This window comes from Octopus bimaculoides, chromosome 16 (assembly GCF_046866305.1).
Source record: "Octopus bimaculoides isolate indiv1 chromosome 16, ASM4686630v1, whole genome shotgun sequence".
NCBI classification, from domain to species: domain Eukaryota; kingdom Metazoa; phylum Mollusca; class Cephalopoda; order Octopoda; family Octopodidae; genus Octopus; species Octopus bimaculoides.
This window is the reverse complement of record NC_142943.1, coordinates 6,538,291-6,560,155: the sequence shown is the minus strand read 5'-3', so window position 1 is coordinate 6,560,155 and position 21,865 is coordinate 6,538,291. Positions and strand designations below refer to the sequence as shown.

The 21,865-nt window shown below is 37.4% G+C and overlaps 1 protein-coding gene across 1 annotated transcript in view; it reads right to left on the bottom strand.

Annotated features, from left to right (window-relative positions):
* Positions 1-1,420: 1,420 nt before the first annotated feature.
* LOC106874792 (glutamate decarboxylase 1) overlaps positions 1,421-21,865 on the bottom strand; it is a 64,032-nt gene continuing 43,587 nt past the window's right edge. Inside the window, exons 6-15 of the mRNA XM_089364047.1 lie at positions 21,498-21,577; positions 12,905-13,076; positions 12,020-12,084; positions 10,241-10,319; positions 9,893-10,042; positions 9,241-9,290; positions 5,058-5,112; positions 3,934-4,023; positions 3,025-3,253; positions 1,421-2,046 (exon numbers count right to left, since the gene is read on the bottom strand). Coding sequence (XP_089220173.1) covers positions 3,080-3,253; positions 3,934-4,023; positions 5,058-5,112; positions 9,241-9,290; positions 9,893-10,042; positions 10,241-10,319; positions 12,020-12,084; positions 12,905-13,076; positions 21,498-21,577 — 915 coding nt within the window. The 3' untranslated portion in view covers positions 1,421-2,046; positions 3,025-3,079. The remainder of the gene's footprint in view (positions 2,047-3,024; positions 3,254-3,933; positions 4,024-5,057; positions 5,113-9,240; positions 9,291-9,892; positions 10,043-10,240; positions 10,320-12,019; positions 12,085-12,904; positions 13,077-21,497; positions 21,578-21,865) is intronic.

Genomic DNA, 21,865 nt, shown 5'->3' with positions numbered 1-21,865 from the left:
TACATATAAATATATATATGTGTGTGTGTGTATTTGTATGTTGGTTTGTGTTGGAAGTAATGAGATAGCAGTGCGCAATACACGTTATTGTAGAGGGTACGGTTTTTATTGAAACTGAAACTGGGAGTTTGTCTTGTGACTCGTCCACTTACATAATGTTATGAGAACTATTATCGTATTCGTTTCACATAAGCCAAAGTACGAATAATATTCGACCTCTATGAGATTGATCATTTGCAACGTACTGAGAACAGTTCTCGCCTGAAGATCGTACTGGCATGAGACTCGGGTTCTAAGAAAAACTCTCAATTCAGTTTCAATAAAAAACTATATATGTATGTATGTATGTATGTATGTATGTGTATACACACATATATATTTATAGAGAGTGATAGGGAGGGAGGAGAATAGAATAATTGTGTATGAAGGGAAAAAGACTGTACACTGCTGGGTTTGTGCATCATAGCTGAGCGGTTTCTTTCAAATGCTGAGTAGTAATACCGAGATGTCTTGCGCATGGGAGCAGAACTCTCTAAATGAAGTGTGTATAGATTGGGTCTGTGTGGTGTGCCATTAGCTGCCTAGGGCTGAAAATATTTGTGTTTCTGATCCTCAGTCCCCTTTTGGGTAACTGAGCATTTGTTCGCAGATTTTTTTTAAAACTACGAATACATTTCGTAGTCAAAACAATAGATATAAAATGCAGGGTAACAATAGCATTTTAATAATAATAATAATAATAATAATAATAATAATAATAATAATAATAATAATAATAATAATAATAACTAAGAACAACAACTAACAGCAACAACACTATGATAACAACAACAACAGCAATAATAACAATAACAGCAACAACAACAATATCTGCAATAATAATAATAATAATAATAATAATAATAATAATAAAAATAATTCTTTCTACTGAAGACACAAGGCCTGAAATTCTTTTGGGGGAGCGGGACGAGTTGATTACATCGATCCCAGTGTTTCACTGGTACTTAATTTATCGACCCCCGGAAGGATGAAAGGCAAAATCGACATCGGCGGAATTAGAACTCAGAACGTAGCGACGGGCGAAATACCGCTAAGCATTTCGTCCAGCACGCTAACGATTCTGCCAGCTCGCCGCCTAATAATCCTCTCTAATATATGAACAAGGCCTAGACTTTTGGGGAAGGGCGCTATAATAATACTTATTACTATTATTATTATTATTATTATTATTATTATTATTATTATTATTATTATTATTATTATTAAGAGGAATGTGCCGCTTCTCCATAGTAAATGTGCTGAAAGTTGGGTGACTATACTGAGGTTGGTCCAAGTGAGTGGGCCTACACTAAGCTGCTCCTATAGACTGAAGATAACGGAGGAGAAAGGAAGCCTTACAATGGTACTCCTTGTGAGCAGGGGGTTTGGGATCTGTGTGCTGCCTTGGTTACCCCTGGATGGGGTGTACTTACCCCAGTGAGAAATTTTGTTTGAGTTTCTTGTTAAATAATTTAAAAAAATTATTTACATGGTTTTGTGTAAATTCTAACTATTCTTTGCCTTTCTATACCAGTAATATTTTTGGCGGCCCTTGAGGCCAATAAAGAATTATCATTATTATTATTGATAGTACTCCCAACTTTCATCAATACCACCACCACAACCACCACCATCATCATCATCATAATCGTGGTCATCATCATCATCGTCGTCGTCGTCGTCACTATCATCATAATCATGACCATCATAGTTATGATCATGATCATGATCATCATCATCATCATCATCATCATCAACATCGTTAACATCACCACCACCACCAGCACCACGGCCACCGCCGCCACCACCAACATCACTATCCACATCATTACCGTCATCTCCGTCGACGCCGTCATCATCATTACCATCATCATCATCATCATCATCATCATCATCATCATCATCATCATCACCATCATCATCATCAATAACATCATCAACAACAACAGCAACAGCAACAGCATTATCTTCTAGTTAATCAACTGCATTTCACGATCAGCTCAATTTCTGAAAAAATTCACAGTAGAATGAATAAATAAATAAATAAATAATCATTATACACACACACACACACACACACACACACACGCACACACATGCATATATGTATATCAGTTTAAATACGCAATCGAAAGAGCTACTAAATAGTTTCATGCTTCTACGAGGCTTGAACAGACGTATTTGTAAAATACGCCAGGTTTCTTAAAGCAATCTTTCAGGCTCTCTGTTTATATGCTCTCTGTTTCTATGCTGTCATGGGTTGGACAGTTTGATAGGAGCTGGCCAATTGTCTGCTGTGCTACGGCTAGAGGCTCTTTCTAACACAAACCACTTTACAGACTGCATGTATGTAAGAAAATAGCCCATTATTAATACAGTTTGTAAAACGGTGCACAAAATTTCATAAGCTAGTAAGGATTTCATGCAGTATATTTATGCATGCTTTACTATATCTTTGTGTATAGCTACAAAATGAGTGCTCAATACCAGCTACATGACAGAGCGTGACAGCATATTTTATTATACAGGCCAAAAATAATATAAAATAAAATAAAATGATAATGTAAATATAATCACGATATTTCTTGTTTATTCATGTCTAGAATAAAATATATGATATGATATAGTCCGTTAAAGATCAAACATCGTTATTTCAAATTTCATAACTAGTTAATACAAAGCTAAAAAAATCGTTAAACGATCTACAAAGCCATCCTCTTGGAAAAAGTCAGGCTATATATGAAAAAAAAAAGCAAAACAAACAAACAAACATCACTTAATACGAGTTGTACGCTGAGTTGCAAAACTTTTAACACATCACACAATACGAGAAGATCTTTCGTATAAGTTCTGGTTCTTTCTGACCGAACAGTTCTGTTGGTAACCTAACTTAATTTTTCAGCAAGTTATTAAATTGAAGTAACGATGTATGATCTTTATTGGACTATATCATATTTTTCATGTATAAAATCAGAATTTACTTACCTATCACGAAGAAAATTTCTATACATAAATGTGAAAATGGTAAAGAAAGCAAAAATCAAAGAGTTCTCCCTAAGCGGTCAATTTCTTCTACTAAGAAGTCCAGGTCTTTTTCCATAACTGCTGCGTTAGAAATGACCACTCTGAAAAAATTGGGGTGTTCGCCCAAGGGTTGGTAGCCTACCATAAGAGATCCGTTCTCCATCATCAAAGCTTTGATGCACCTGGTAACCTAAGGTTAATAGAAACGACAATATATGTATGTGCATATATATATGTATATATATAAAATTATATATATGTATATATATAAAATTATATATATGTATATATATAAAATTATATATATGTATATATATAAAATTCAAATTACGATGACAGTAAACAAATGTCTAGAAAGTTAAAGAAGTAATTTTTTATTCTCAAACGCAGGATAATGCTAATAATATAGCATGAACAGGATAAACTATCCATATTTTGCAGAAAAACCTGTCGGCGATATATTTTTCTGTAAAATATGGCTAGTTATTATTAGTATTATCTTGCGTTTGAGAATAAAAAATTACCTCCTTTATATATATATATATATAAGGGGGTGCTGAAAGTTCCTGGTATTAGGGCTATTACGAAAGGCTTGGGGGGAGGCCCAATCTTCCAGTTTCTTTTACTGGGCTTCGAAAAACTGAAGGACCGTTGCAATAAGTGTGTGAATCTGAGAGGGGAATATGTTGAATAAAATCATAATTAACTGATCCTCCTGTATTTTCTTTTACCCAAAGCCAGGAACTTTTCACACACACACACACACACACACACACACACACACACACACACACACACACACACACACACACACACACACACACACACACACTGATATACGAGGACATAAAAACAGATAAAACCGCTTACTTTATGCAATTCACTTTTCTTTATTTCGTCGTCGTTCATGTCTCGAATTCTCAACGGAACATACCAGAAGCAGACATTTGTACATTCTCCCTATTCATTGAAGAACAGAGGTAAAGAAATTATTATCAAATATGTGTGTAAGTGTGTGTGTGTGTGTGTGTGTATCTGAATGGAGGGGTGGGGCAAAGGAACTAAGCTTCCGGTCAGTCTAATTTTGGTCACCGGTTACTGTCATGTCTCTATACTTACGTTACGTAACAAATGTAATTAACAATGAAAATAGCTGGATGGATAAGATTGCCTAAAACTATACAAGAGGGATTTGGGTTCGTGCGCTGTCACTGGTCTGCATCCTTAATAAAGAGAAATTTTGATTGGCCTCGTCCACCTAGCTGGCCAATAAGTATTGTGAAAGTGCGTAGCTTAGGGGTTAGGGTATTTGATTTACGATCGTGAGGACATGAGTTCGATTCCCGGTGATGAGTTGTATCCTTGAGCAAGACTCTTTATTTCACGTTGCTCCAGTCCACTCAGCCAGCAAAAATGAGTTGTATCAGCCTTGTCACATTCTGTATCATGCTGAATCTCTCTGAGAACTACGTTAAGGGAAAGCGTGTCTGAGGAGTGCTCAGCCACTTGCATGTCAATTTCACGAGCAGGCCTTTCTGTTGATCAGATCAACTGGAGCCCTCGTCGTTGTAATCGACGGAGGGCCCGTCTATAAATAGGTGTTAATTTATTTCACAGTCATGAAGACAGGCAATGCTCATGACGTTTTTGAGGGCATTCGAAACGGTTAGGACTCCAGTACTTGACTGGTACTTATTTTATCGATCTCGAAAGAATGAAAGGCAAAGTCGACCTGGGCGGTAGAAAAACATAATAGTAATAATAATGATAATGCTTTCTTTATTGGCCACCAGGGCCGAACAGAAAACATAGAGGACGATACACAGACGAGGGACAGTCAGGTTAAACGTGTAAACAGCAAACAAACACAACAATTAACAAAGATTAAATCAACAATATGGTTCCCCAATAGGAAGGAGTTCCACTGTAAGGTGAGCGAAGAGAATTAATAATAATAATAATAATAATAATAATAATGATAATAGAAATCTTACCTTTTCTAATACGAACTTGAATCCTTCACGCTTTCGTATCAAATCTCTCAAATAACTACAACAATAATAAGAATAACAATAGGACAGATTGTAATAATCAATATTTATTTGTTGATAAAAAAAAGTAAGCTCCCTACACCGTACTGTAAGGAAGGATCTGTTTCCCCAATGAAAATATGTGTAGTTTTTAGTAAAAAGAGTTGCTATTCTGAAGCGTATGAATTATTCGAAGGGATGAAAGCGGTTGCTGTAAAATGTAGGAATTGAATTAGCGAACAGGTTGCAGTATAGATAGATAGATATACAGGGTGATGCAAAACAGTTTATAAGATCCCCCAGATTCCCTGATCTGACCCCTCTTGATTTCTATCTTTGGGGGCATTTGAAAGGCATGGTGTATCGCGGAAAGATAAAAGACATAAATCATTTGAAGGAACGCATCACCAACTCCTTTGCACACGTATCACCAGATGTGTTATCACGAGTCCACAATGAGTTGGGTAAACGTATTACAATGTGTATTCAAAACAATGGTAACCATACAGAGCTTGTTAATATAATAAAAACTGTTCTTATAAACTGTTTCTTATAAAAAAAGATAAATTGTTCCTATGCATGGCGACTTTTGAATCACCCTGTCGATAGATAGATAGATAGCTACATACATACATACACATATTTATCTACAGGGTGTCCTCAAAGTCTGGGTACATGGGGATTAACACATACTTTAAGAAATTATTATTTCTTATATTTAATTGTTTGTCATGATTTTATTTACTCCATGTACCCAGACATTGTGGACACCCTGTATAATAATAAATGGCAAGTTTGTGTGTTTGTGAATTTATTACTTTAACTCCTCCAAGACTATCCCACAGAACTTGATGAAACTTGTCAAGTGTGTGGGGCTTATACCCATGTGGTCACTTACGCACTTGGAATTAAAAAAAAAAATCGATTTTTAATCATCATCGATTTTTTAAAAATCGTAAAATTTCGTCATTTTTCGCACTAGCCATCATGATATCAATTTGACAAAAAATGCCAAAATTTGACGAAAAATGCCGAAATTTGACGGAAAATGCTTCATGGGTATTAACAGTAATCTATTTAGCATTTGCTAATTCTTCATTTCAACGCGAATTGTCTTGATTTGCTAAAGCTTATTATTTCAATTCATTGTTTTAACTCACTGGCGTTTCAGATTTTAAATAGGTAAGTGCATTTTATTTTACAAGCAAAATTTAGGCATTTTTGTACTGATATCAATTTGACGAAATTTGCCCCAAAGCGTAAAATTTAGCCATTTTACGGACATGCACAAAAATGACGACGACACGGATTCGCTCGCAGACTCTGCTCATTTTTTCGTCAAATTGGTCCTACCCATTAATATAGATTTTAAATATAAACAGATATCTTATTAACGGTAATTTATTCAGCATTGTTTTGATTTGCTAAAACTTATTATTTCAATCCATTGTTTTAATTCAACTAGTGTTTCAGATTTGAAATAGGTAAGTGCATTTTGTTTCTCAAGCATTTTCTATTCTGTATTCCATGCATAGCCATAAATATACTTACTGACAATCAAGCTACATTTATACAAACTTCTACTTATATACACGGTTTAACTTATCAGTATACCTCCTCTTAACTTGCGAATATTTTGGAGTTCAGATTTGCGTTAAGTTACTAGATGAACGTTAACTCTTATAGAAGGTTCAGGATCTTGTATCAGTCTTTTAAGACGGGGGATTTTCTCATGTGAGCCCCAGCTTACTTAAAAAGTTAGGACTTCTTATCCACCATATCACTCATGCAAAACGGATCTTAGTCCTCAGAATGGATAACCCGAGTTATCTGTACGTGTGTGTGTATATATACGTGTATATATGTGTGTGTATATACGTGTATGTGTGTGTGTGTGTGTGTATATGTATATGTGTGTATATATATATGTGTATATATATATGTGTATATATATATATATATGTGTCTATATATTTTTGTGTGTATATATATAATGGGTCAAGAACGCAAAACATCCAGACAGTTAGGTGATACAAAAAAGGTACAACAAACCATCCAGAGAGATGATACAAAGAAAACAAGGACGGGTCATTCGGAGTTTTCTTTCCTCAGTCGAGTTCCAGATTATCTTTACAATTTCGGCTGGTTATACTCGAGATTGCTCCAATCTGGCCAGCCTCAAGGAAAAAATTAAGCTAAGAGCATTAGATTCCTTGGAAGAAAGCAGCGAATGTATACGAAAACAAGGACAGAAAAGAAACGGAGAATGTTATACAAATACAAATAACAGGATATAACAACAGGTGTCTTTTGACTAAGGACGAATTAAATTAAGCTGGCGTGTGTGGAAGTGAAGCCTAACTGCAGGGTCATAATATATATATATATATATATATATATCAAAAGCAAAAGAATGGAGAATTATACCTTTTTAATCTTAAACGTATTTCAGACACCTTTGTATTGCATAATTCTGCGAGTAGTTATTAATCCTACATATCAATCGATCCATACTTGACCGACCAGGATTCTACAGAAATCTAGGAATTAGCACCAAACAGATCCTTCTCAAAGCCTCACTACACTGCAAGCAATAAACAAGATGACGAATTTTTCGGTCTATCAACTTTGGATTTACAAATTGGACTGGCAATCCATTGTAATTTGGTAGACTTCTGCTTTGCGAACATTTTCACTGGTTAATTTGGTTTGACTCTTACATAATTCTTTTAAAAATATTAATTTGGATTTTTAACCCCCCCTTTTCTTTTTCTGTATTTATATGTATATTTATATAGTTATATGTACGTTTTATATTTCGTATTATTTTTTTTTGTTCTTTTACGTGTTTCAGTCATTTGACTGCGGCCATGCTGGAGCACCGCCTCTAGTCGAACAAATCGATCCTAGAACTTATTCCTTGTAAGGCTAGTACTTATTCTATATGCCCCTTTTGCTAAATCAGTAAGTTACTGGGACGTAAACCCACCAACATCGGTTGTCAAGCGGTGATGGGGAGGGGCAAACACAAAGACACACATATACATACATACATAAATATATATATATATATATGTATATATATATATATATACATATATATATATATATACATATGTGTGTATATATATATATATATATATGTATGTATATACGACGAGCTTCTTTCAGTTTCCGTCAACTAAATCCACTCACAAGGCTTTGGTTGGCCCGAGACTATAGTAGAAGACAGATGCCCAAGGTGGGAAGCAAATATATACACACGCGTGTGTGTATATGTATATAAAGAGTAATCCTTGAGTTAAATGAAATATTTAACTCCCATACACACTCTCTCACACACATTCACATTCATACCTGTGAAGGTACGGTATTTAGTGATTAAAACGTCGGATTCGTGATCATAGAGACGTAAGTTCGATTCCCGGGACGGGCGCTGTGCTCTGTCTTAGAGCAATGCACATCGTTTCATATTGCTGGGGACTGAATCCTTAACTCAATACACCAGGGCCTGACGATAAATCGCTAATATAATCTCTACGGCCCTTCAAAGGCATTTATATATAAAAGAAACGTGTGTTTTATTTTAGTTCTGGTGCAATATCAAGACATCTTTGCAAGTGGGACGTATTAGCTCCACCAGCCTCCCGAATTAAGGTAACCATATGTGACTGTAGAGCAGAAGTTCTTAAACTTTTTGAGCCACCGGCCCCTCATGGCCTCATAATATCATCAGGTCCCCCACCTTTATTTTTGGGTATATTTTTCTAATTTATATATACTATGAATCATCTGATATTTGATATAATATTATATAATTTGTATAAAATACTATAATAATATTATAATATATTCACGGCGTCCCCCAATTCACTGCCTTCCTCCCAACGCCTCCTTTTTCTCTACCGCCCCCTTAGGCACCAGCACCCACTTGGACCGTCTCAACGCCCATCGGGGGGCGGTAGCGCCCACTTTGAGAACCTATGCTGTAAAATGAAAGGGGGCGGAAATAATCTGGGATACATAATAGCTGTTATGGGCATAGGGTCTAGGGAATAGATATAGAGAGGGGACAAAGAGAGGGGACAAAGAGAGAGAGAGAGAGAGAGAGAGAGAGAGAAGGAAGAGGAATTATGGGATACTTTACTTTCCAAGTTCAAACATTCTGTTGATGTGGGCTTCGAATCCCTTTTCTCCCTGAAATCAAAGGTAAACCCGAGTTTAGAAGAGCGTTTGTGTGGAACGTACTTTTACACACACACACACACACACACACACACACACACACACACACACACACACACACACACACACACACACACACACATGTTATATAATACATAAGCGCATATACGTACAAACTAGCATACATGCTTACATAAATACAATGAATATACATTTACACACACACACACACACACAAAATACGTAAACACACATAATACACACACGCACATCGTACATACATACATACGTACATGTATACACACACATATGCATGCATACATACACGTTTATACACATACACACACATTGTTCGAAATTCACACGAATATCTATTCTCATGTACAAATGTGAATGTCGTCTACGCGTGGCCTGGTGGTGGTGGTGGTCGCCGTCACCATCATCATCATTACCATCACCATCGTCATCGTCATCGTCATCATCATCATCATCATTATCGTCATCGTCGTCATCATCGTCGTCATCATCATCATCATCATCATCAGCAGCAGCAGCAGCAATAACAACAACTAACGAACTGTAAAATAAACAAACAAAACAAACAGCCGCCTTACCTTTGCCCTCCACATTAACCAGAACTTAAAGATGTCATTATGTCTGCCGCATTGAATTGTCTTATCTCCAGTGTCGTAAATCACTTCATAATTCTTGTCCTTCTGGAACAGGTAGTCTGCATGCATCTCATTGCACTGCTGCATGATTCCCTGAAGAATTTGGTGAGTTTCGCGTTAGTCATGTCATCATACAACATGCATTAATCATATCAGCAAGCTTGCAAATAAACACAACCACATCTATCAATCTACTACTACTACTACTACTACTACTACTACTACTACTACTACTACTACTACGACTGCCTCTGCTTTTTCGTAGGGTAAATAGAAAAGTTAGCGGCTTACTTTCTCTCGCAACAGGAAGGCTGAGCACTGCAGTGGTACTCCGAGTAGTTTGTGTGGGTTCCACGTCAGGGAGTTGGCTCTGCGGAGGGAGAGAAAGAAAGAAACAAACATAAAATGAAGAGGAGGTCTGTCGCCTGAAACGACTTTAAATGGATTAAAGTGACATAGAACCATTTCTACGTTTGCGGTACCGTGTTAATCAGGGTGGATAGAGTACTCGGTCAAGTACTTCGTACTACGATCTATGTGTGTGCTAAAGTACTTTGGTCACATAGTAAGAGCTCAAGATATACAAAAACTATGAGAAGGAAAGATAAATGGCAAATGCTCGAGAGGAAGACTTCGGACAAACTGGTTTGATGGCGTCAAGGACCGGACCAACCTTTCATATAGTGAATGCGTAAGAATGGCAGAGAAAAGACCCTAATCGAGACCCTTGATATTGAAACTACTGAGAGCAGAAGACACCTAGGGATGATGAATTTCAGAACAAGTATCATGAAGGTCTTTCTCAAATCCTTGGCCTGGCTGACAGTGGTAAAGGAGGGCTTTTCTAGTTGAAGTAAGCCGTATAAGTATGAGATATGATAAAGAAGATAAAACCCCTCTTACATGGATTTGTCACGAATTCGTAGCTCACTTGCATGTGGGACAATGTCGAACAATCATTTCATCGTTTGTTAAGAAGAACATTACCAACTGGTTTCATCTCAAATGATATTCCGCACCTCCTTTTAAAACACATAGATGAGCTGTATTTTTGTGCCTCACGGTCAATCCTATTAATTAATTCATCCAGCCGTCACCCATGAGCGAGTGAGGCTCGGTCGCATGTGCTATGCTTTCGCTAACTGTTTTAGATGTCTGAGTTAGTCGCGAGCGGACATAGACACCCTAAATATTCCCCGCGCGTTGATGCAACACTACATCCAGGATGTGACGGCTGGAGCGAGAGAGAACTGTACCAGCACTCAGCTGGGACTCATTTGCAGCTGAGTAATCTAGAGCTGTTATTGTATTCTTGAGGGTGAGGCAAGAGAGGGAAGTCGGGGCCTCCAGCAAATCTTTAAAACTGTCTCCTTTAGTCTGCCCCGACGCTTAAAACTTCAATTTTTGTTTGTAGAGAATTTCGCTTGTAGAGCGACAACAGCGAGAGACTTTAGATTTTAGAGTGAGAGTAGGAAGAGAGTTTAGTTTTTAGAGAGAAACAGCAAAAACGTGAGTGACGGCCGGAGCGAGAGAGAAGTGCACTTTGCACGGATGTTAGAATCGTTGAGTCAAAACAGGGCTAAGAACATGTCCAGGTGGAGGCTGAGGTCGGTGGGTGACCAGGATTGGTAGCTTATACAATGAGGAAACGCTTACGTAGCTTCTTTATAATCCAGTACATCAAAGAGATAACTATAGATTAGGGGTTAAGGAACTTCTGTATAATTGCTTTTAACACAGATGCAAGGGCAAAAGTCAGTAGATTGGAGGAAAGGCAAATAGTAGGACTTATTTTATCGATTCTAGAAGGATAAGATATACAGGTAACTTCAACAGGATTGAAACTTGGAATGTAAACAATTTGAACAACCACCAAGGAATTCACTTTGGCCCTTTAACCCATCGACCTAAGGAAAGACAATGTAATTCGATCGATTATGTTACAGCTTCTCGTACCCAGCTGAAAATAGTTATTGCGTATATCAGGGTTTTTTTTAAATGCAGATAGAATAGTTGTTTTATTGTTGTTTTTAAAATATTCCTTAAAACGGAAAGAAGCTTCTACATTACCTTTCAATTCCGTTCAACAAATGTCGATGTTTCTTGGACATAAGTACTGAACCACCCCATGCTCCCTGCAAAAAGAATTCATATTACAAATAAGTTACGTAAACACAAGCTCACTACACTCACACACACACACATGCGCGTACATACACAGACATGCAGGAAGTAAATAGACACCTTTAATTTTCAAAATTTCTGATCTAAGCGTCTTAATATGTTTTCAGCGGTGTAGAATTTACAATGTTATTTTTCCTTTTTCATTCCAAGTACCATTATATTAAACATTTGCGAAGAGTAACCATGCTACGCACAAAAAATTCAACAGAACTTCTGTAAATATTTTGATACGTTCTGTGCACACATTATAACTTCCGTAAACTTAGAGATATGTTTTGCGGTAGTCGATGCTGTTGTTTAGCCCTAGGCTAACCTTAATCCAATGACCAAAGGTTTTCTGGCTGCCGCTATTCCTCTTTTTGTCTGTCCACAACTCTATTGTCTAAAGTAGTTTCTTTTAAAGACAATAGTATAATTTGATGGAATTTGGTTGCTATTTTTAGCAGGTAGATCGACCTAACAGAAACTCACTCGCTAACTCAGTCTATCGTACATGTACTCTGTTGTTTGTCGTTGTTGTTGTTTAACCTCAGGTCAGGTTATTCGTACACCCCCACCCCATGTTGAAATACGTTCAAACCGCGACTACCATAAGGCAGCGTATCTAAGACCAGGGTGACGGAGAAATTTTGCCAGGGTCGGAACAAGAAGTCTTTCTACTCTGTCCGAAGCATTCAGTCCAGGGCTCTAAAAAGGGTTAGAGGGGCCGCTGCCGTGCCTTATCTCTTTAAATAATCTAACAAAAAAAAAAAAAAAAATGAAGCTACTTACATCAACATGGAGCCAGACATTGTGACGCTCGCACACATCTGCAATGTCATTAACAGGGTCGAATGCTCCGAGTATCGTCGTTCCACAAGTGGCATTCACAAAGAACGGTAATTTGCCGCCAATCTTCGCAGCGATTATTTTTTCTTCAAGTTCAGCCACTTTCATTTTTCCTCTGAAACGTGAAATTAAGACTACATGAAAAATAAACACACACACACATACACGCATACAGGTATATATATATATATATATACGCATACAGGTATATATATATGTATATATATACGTGTATATATATATATACATACACACACATACATATACACAAACACACACATAGACGTGTATGTATGTAAACATACATACGACAGACTTCCATTCAATTTTCGTTTTGCAAATTCACTCACAGGATATTAGTTAAACCCAGAGTTACAGCAGGAGTCATTCACCCAAGGTGCCGCGTAGTGGGACCGAACGCAAAACCACGTGGTCGCAAAGCGAGCTTCATAAGCACACAGCTATGCTTGCACCTGTTATAAGTTTGTTCAGTACAAAAACATGCAAGTTAACCTCATGTCCGCAACCGATATCTTGCGATGCTAAATATTGTATATATATGTTCCTATAATGACATCGTCTGCCAGAGAATTTGAATAAATCAGTTAGAAATTGAATCCGGATCTTACCGATTCTAAACCAACTAAACAATAAGTCGCCTTTACAAATCTCCTGGTAATTATATATAAGCAGAATTAGTCGCAGAATATTTGAAATGCTAGAGATTTAAAAGGTTCTTTCCACATTTTCCGCAAAATTAGATATTCTTTGGTAATTATGCAATAACCCTTTGACAGTGAATATTGGTATTTGGAAAAGAAAAGGAAAAGAAAAGGAAAGAAGAGGAGAAGAGAAGAGAAAAAAATACGGTTTTAATATTGTAGAAATACTTCCAGCTGTTTGTCCATGTGTTGGAATGGTCGGATGGGGAGTGGGTTGTGTGGGCGTGAGGCGGGCGTTACAGAGGGAAGGTGGAGGGTGTTTGTGCGAATGTGTGAATATGTGTGTGTGTGTGTGAGAGAGAAAGAGGGGGAGAGAGAAAGAGAGAGATGTCTGAGGTGGTGGAGGTAGGTTTGAAAAACTGCTAAGTAGTAATTATTCTTGCGATATTCCTGAGAACCAATGTGTTTATCGATTCTTCAAAATACAAAACACACACACACATACACACATTACCCCGCCCCCACTTCCACAGACGGAAAATAAAAAAAAAAACAACAACAAAACATACAAGAAAAAATAAACAAAGTAAAAAGCAAAGATACAATAAGAACAAAAACAAGGAAAGTAAAAAAAAAAAAACGAAGAAATAATGTTCGATCCGTCGACAGTTTAACATCCATCACTGGAACTGCGGATGAAGACAAGCCGAAGCTATTATTGAGCGGTCGAAATACTTAATGTTGCATCAAGTTTACAACAATCACAGCACACAACAGCTGCTAAGCTGATGTTTCGATCGTTCCCCCCTATTGACTACTATGTAAGAATAATCCGATGATGAAGAATTTGCTTCTTCAAGCGTCATCTTTACTTAATCCTTCCTTTAAAACTCTAAACTCCAAACAATTAATCCAGTTGCCATTTCCAAGGAAGAAAGAAGTTCGATAATTTATCTTCAGTTTCAACTCGGTTCTCTCTCTTAATTGTTTCTGAAGTTATAGGTGTCTGTGTATGTATGTGTTTGTTTATATGTGTGTATGTATGTATGAGTGTGTAGGGGGAGAGAGAGAAGTGGGGGGGGGGTAGAAAAAGAGGAGAGGAGGTAGAGGGGGGGGTTTGGTGGAACATGACGATGACAGCGGGGCGTGGTGGCGAAACGTAGTGTTAAGTGGCGGTCGTGGTGGTGTTGAGTAGACGTGGTGGTAGAAGATGGCGATGGAGGAGGTACGACGAGGTAGGACATGGAACCAGGGTGGCTGGGTGGTGAGACGATGAGAGGTGTTCCTTGAATCACTTATGTAGCTTTATAACTGATTAATAACGAAATAATATATGTTATTCTACGTATTAAGTTCCATTTCTCTTGTTCGTACAACAAAACACACACATACACACACAAACAGTCATTCATTCGATCACACACACACACATATAGCGTATATGTGTGTGTGGATATATATATATATATATATATATATATATATATATATATATACATACATATACAGTCTCTCTTTCTGTCAGTTTGTCTGTTTGTCTATGTATGGATACCGGTGGTTCGGACAACTTTGTGTGTGTGTGTGTGTGTGTGTGTATATATATATATATATATATATACACACGCACACACAAATACATGCACTACATACACAGGTTAAAAGGCCGAGAAACTGTCTGTGTCTAATCTTAGAATGTTTACCATTTAATGAATTGTATTTTTCTAAAGAACTGGGAATCATTTAGCTTTTTACATCTATTAATATTAACTTGCCTACTCTCAGAACACCATCTATACAAACGGCTCGGATTCCACAAACGCGCGCGCGCGCGCACACACACACACACATACACGCGCGCACACACACACACATTCTGAGCGAGACAATTTTTCTACGTCTTCTTTTTATAAGAGATTCAGTACAAATCTCTGATGAAGAGTTGAGAAACTTATCTGCCCGGATTGCGTAATCTGGAACTACTCTTCGCTAAAACACGTGTAAGATGACATAATTATATATTTACGGACCAACTCCCCACTTTTGTAGTTTACTTCTCTTTCTTTTTGTGCATGTGTGTGTGTGGTACAAAAAAAAAAACACGATGACATGGTAAAAAACAAACAGTATTAAGGAAAAATAGATGGAAAGGTCCTTTACGTTTCGAGCATACGCTCTTCTACAGAAAGAAAAGGGAAGAAGTAAAAAATGGAGGGAGAGAAAAGAACAAACGTGCCTCAATTAGACGGTCACCACATTCTTTCTTTCTTTCTGTCTGTCTGTCGTGTATTGGGAATGTACTTTTAATACTATGTAGAAACAAGGAAAAGTTAAGCAGATTTAACACTAGATGTTGAATTTTATAACAATTTAATAAAGTCTGAAGAAGAAGAATTTTAAAATCACATCTTTCGAATAATTTAATTTTAATGAGAAGCTTAAGCAAAGTTGTATTTATATGTATATATACACGACAGGCTTCTTTCAGTTTCCGTCTACCAAATCCACTCACAAGACTTTTGTCGGCCCGAGGCTATAGTAGAAGACACTTGCCCAAGGTATCACGCAGTGGAACTGAACCCGGAACCACATGGTGGTTATATATATATATATATATATATATATATATATATATATATATATATATATATATATATATATATATATATATATATATTATATGCAGTAAAGTATATGTCCGGCCATAGAGCAACCAATGGTTTCACATCCATCAGGGCTTAGCCCCATGGACGACTCCTCGGATTCTAAAGCCGAAGGCCATATAGCTATTCAACCTCAGAGGTAGAAATCCGTTACGGCCAGTTAGTAAGAAAGCAAAAAATAAACAACCCTGGTCGGCGAGGATAAGGGTTATCTTCCTTAGACCAAACCATATGGGCCAAAAAGGGGAACTCTGCCCTTAGGTTGCTTTTAGTTTGTAAGGACCTTTTCGGGTCTCATCGATGAATGGGGAATCCCAAACTTGCAGCAGGTAGTATTTGAAATGGATGCAGGGAGTGTAAATTTTTTGCCTGGAATTCAGTAATCCTGGTTTCAGGGAGTCTTTGCGGATCCTTGTTCGCTCACCTATGCAAAGCTTGCAGCGTCCGCTCCCGTTAATATAGGATCCCGTCTGCTTTAAGATCCTCCACTTGATATCGTAAGGGGTCCCTTCATCTTTGAGGCGTCGCACGTGGCTTGTTGGGGATGTGACGAATCGTATTTCCGGAATCCTGAAAGGGGACCTGTGGTTCTTGCCACACCTGCGCCTATTATGTTGTTAAATGCTTGTATGTTGTTATTGTTGCTGTCTGTTGTTTTTGTCATTACTTAAGACTAATGGTGGACGGGGGAGGCGGGGCGAATTCCTGGAGGGAAGCGTTGCGAAACGCAGGTCCGTTGCGGCCGATCGAAGAAGCGAAGAAGCGGCTAATTGTGAGTGAGTTCTTGTTACTATTGTTGCTGAAGATGTTGCTGTTACTGTTGCAGCGGTTGTAGTGTTGCTTCTGTCTTTACTCAACACTATAACCAACAAGAATCAACTATCGATAGAAACATAATTTTCGCCAATAAGCTACGATAAAGTTTGAGAAATGAAAACAATAAACCACAAACCAACAACTGCAGCTTTGAAAAAAAATTTTAATCTGATTATCCCATTATCCCATTATCCCAGCCAAATCTTTAAACTATTGACAAGTTCCAGTTCCAGTTGAATTCTAATAAACGGTTCTTATCCGAGAATAAATATAGATTTCATGTTATACCTGCCATTTAAACCGGAAAAAAACGTGTCGATGCCTTCTGTGAGACGATAATAATAATAATAATAATAATAATAATAATAATAATAATAATGATAATAGTGGTGCTGATAATGAAAGATGGTGGTGTGAAGTGGTAAGTATGTATATGTGTATGTGTGCATATGTATATGTGCATATGTATATGTATGTGTGTATGTATGAGTGTATGTATATATGTATGTATGTGTGTTTGTATGTCTCTATGTATGCAGGTATTTACTTACGTATGTATGTATATATATATATATATATACGTGTACACACACACACACACACACACACACACACACACACACACACACACACACACACACACACACACACATATATATATATATTTCTATATATGCAAGTATGTGGGTATATAAAAATGTATGTATGTTTCGAGAAACGGAATGTCCAGTTTATCCCTGTGACTATCACATTCTCTATCAACCCTTCAGGATATTATTTCTTCAGATCGCATGGAAGCCCTCTGCCTTGATGCTCCACCGAGCATTAATTGATCGCACTACACTTCATTGTTTCAGGTCAAAATGGCGGATTATCCTAAAAGCGTTCTGTAAGGACTGACATACGAACTTACAAGAAGGGATTAAGAGATTTAAAGCATCGCAGTCATGTTTGCGGAAGGATACGATTAGTTTTAGGCGCAGGTGTGGCTGTGTGGGGTCGGGGTGGTAAGAAGTTTGCTTACCAACAAGATGGTTCTGGGTTCAGATTTACTGTATGGCATCTTGGAAAAGTGTATTCTAGCATAACCCCCCCCCCCCCGGGGTCGACCAAAACCTTGTAAATGGATTTGATAGACGGAATCAGAAAGAAGCTCGCACCGATCACTTCTGAGCACCCACACCACAGCCCATTATCCACCCACCCATACACACTCTTCAATAGTGTCACCACACATACCACTACACGAGCAGCCACACACACTGTTTAACTCACTACACACCACACATCACCACGCACACTCCTACATCCGCACAAGCACATAATACCTGAACACAGACAATATATATACACACACACACATGCAACACGCATAGACAAAGATAACTTTCGCCCCAAAACATGCCCTATACACATGCACATTATTTGGTCACTCACACACACACATATGCATGTGTACACACCACTTCAAAAAGCACACGTCAACTGTTACACACACACACACACACGTGACACACGTACACTCACACACGTCAGACTCACTCACCCCTATTCAGACATACACACATATACACTCAAACACACCATTCTCACATACACTCACACACGCTCTTGCACTTTAGTTCGTTGGGATCACCATTATTATCTCCCTTTCATTCAACCTCTTTTTATTATTATCTCTCTTTCAAACACCCTCTTTTTCTTCTAGTCATACGCATGGACTCTACACTGTTTTTTTTTTCTCCCCATTTCCCCCCTCTTATTCCTTTCTGTCGAAGAACATAGACTCGAAACGTAAAAGCTTTTCCGCCCCCTTTATTTTATTTGTTTACTTTTCTATTGTTTTATTTCTCTGCCATAAGTGTCAGGAACGGAAAGTGGATTACATCGACCCCAATATTTGACTGGTACTTATTTTATCGACCCCGAAAGGATGAAAGGCAAAAACAATAATTAGGCTTCTTATAATTGTACCCTAGTGCCACTTTGATGGCATGTGCTGCTCTTTCACTCAATAATAATAATAATGATAATAATAATCTTTCTTTCTAAAGGCACAAAGCATTTCGCCTGGCACAGCAACGATTCTACTAAATAATAATAATGATAATAATAATCCTTTCTACTGAAGGCAAAAGGCCTTGGCATTTGAGGGGAGGCGGCTAATCGATTACATCGACTCCAGTGTTTCACTGGTACTTAATTTATCGACCCCGAAAGGATGTAAGGCAAAGTCGACCTCGGCGGAATTTGAACTCAGAACGTAAAGACATACGAAATATCGCTAAGCATTTCGCTCGGCACAGCAACGATTCTACCAAATAATAACAATAATAATAATAATAATGATAATAGTAACAACATGTTTTTCACTTATTTCCACAGTTCGCTTCCATATTAGGCAATCATAGAATCCTCTCTCACCCTTTTTATTGCAATTACCAACGTTGAACATTAAATGATCGAGGCTTCTTTTTTTCCTATGTATGGAATTAAACCACCACAATTTTAAATTAAGCCTTTCCCTCCCATTAAATTTTTCGATCGAATCGAGTTAGTTTTTGTTTGCCTTTTTTTCGACTTCTTTTTCAACTATTCTTCCAATCAGAAACAGATTTTTTCCTTATTTCTCTTTTACTAGTTCGGAAGAGATCAAACTGATCGAAACGGATTTATAAACTTATACACTAATGTTTAAATACAGAAACACATTTATTTAATGTAATATAATGGCTATACATGTATGCTCGTACGAGCGTGTTTATCTGTACACGCGCGACGTTTGTGTCTCTCATTCTACCTATCTATCTATCTATCTATCTATATATATATATATATATATATATATATATATATATATATATATATATATATAGTGAGGTTATGCATATATGTGCATAGGTGTATGTTGCTTATATGCATACACTTGTATACATGTATGTGTATCTGTTTATACTTATACTTACACATACAAACATACATGCACACGCACACACACACACACATATATATATCTATATATATACTTGTATACGTACATATAAAGGTATGTTTATCATAATTTCTATCTATCTATTTATTTATCTATCTATCTACATACATACACACACACACTTCAGCCATATAGACACACGCACGTATAAAAACTAATTTGTCATATTATGAAACAGAAATACATAAATATCACGACCGCCGCTGTAACCCCCCACCCCCAACAACATGGATTTATTTTTGTGAAGGAAGTAAAGCCGCTCCCTCACCGAGCTCCATCTTATTTTTGTGAAGGAAGTAAAGCCGCTCCCTCACCGAGCTCCATCCCACCTTCCAAACGTATCGTATACACAGTGTTAGAAATAAGATAGAATGGTGGATGATTCCGTTGCAGATAATTTTGTAAAGATCATGCCAAGATCGGAGTCGCAGAAATGAAACCGTAAATTCTTCTGTTGTGAAAATATCCAGGTATTTCCGAGAAAACAGCTGCAAAAGATACTCAACAAATCCTGCAATTATTGCAGTCACTGCATCAAACATAGAAACATCACATTCCTTTGTTTTTTTTTTTGAACTTCCTCGGAACTGCATAGGCAAAGCTTACAGTCTGCCACTTCACATTCTCTGCTGAAATGGTGGAATGAAACAGATGTAACTGCTGATTGCAATCACGTCAACAACTCAGATTTAATTAGCTTTTGAATTATCTCTTTAATTATCAGTTCTTTTAAATGTCTCACTCACACGCAACGAATTTGCGGAGTTGCCACAGCGTTGTATAGGTTGCCTGTCGGCTGTTCGTTTTTGCTCTTTGTTCTTCGCTCTCTGAGTTGAAATACCACTGAGGATTACGGAAATATATCTATAATAAGGAATGCGAAATTCTGTCTGTCTGTCTCTCTGGGACCCCTGTATCTCAGTCTACATTTGCTCTACATAGACATACTTTTTTGGAATCGGGATGATCCCGAGATTGAAACTCTGCCCTTCATTTGGTTCTTGGACATCCAGCATTGGAATCAGGTCTGGGTGAGGATTTGTTATAAGCTAACAGTTGAAAATTCAAATTTTAAAAGAACTGGAAAAATTTGTGAACTTAAAATTTCTTTTTAGCTAAACTGAATTTAAAGTAATACCGTATTTGGTAGGGTACCGATGAATACTTCATTATTATTGCTTTCTTTAGTTTTGGGGCGCCGGCCCAATTAGCACTCCGTAGGATCTAGCTTAAAAATCCGCATGAAGTGTGGCTTTTAAGTTTCTGAATTCTTAACACACACACACACACACACACACACACACACACACACACACACACACACACACACACTCGTTGACATATACAGACATACAGGCACACGGATATATACAATGACAACAACAACAACAACAACATTATCTTACCTATGATCACAGCTAATTTTAACTAAGTTATCTGTGCCAATGCCTAGAATACTAGCAGCTCGGAGTATAGAAAAGTGACTCTGAAATAGAAGGAAAAGAAAGGGAAAAAAAGATATTAATGGAGATTAAAGGGAAGACAGGGAGGAGGAGGAAAATAGGAAAACACCAAGGAAAAGGCGAAAAGCAGGATAATGTAGAAGTGAATAAAACATAATGACTATGATGATGATGATGATGATGATTGTGGTGGTGTTGATGAAAGCGAGGAAAAGGTGAAAAAGACAAAAAGAAAGTCAAGTAAGTCCACGTACTGCTATAGAAACCGTTGGACGTGCAGTATATATTAATTTCCGATTTGTTAAAAAACA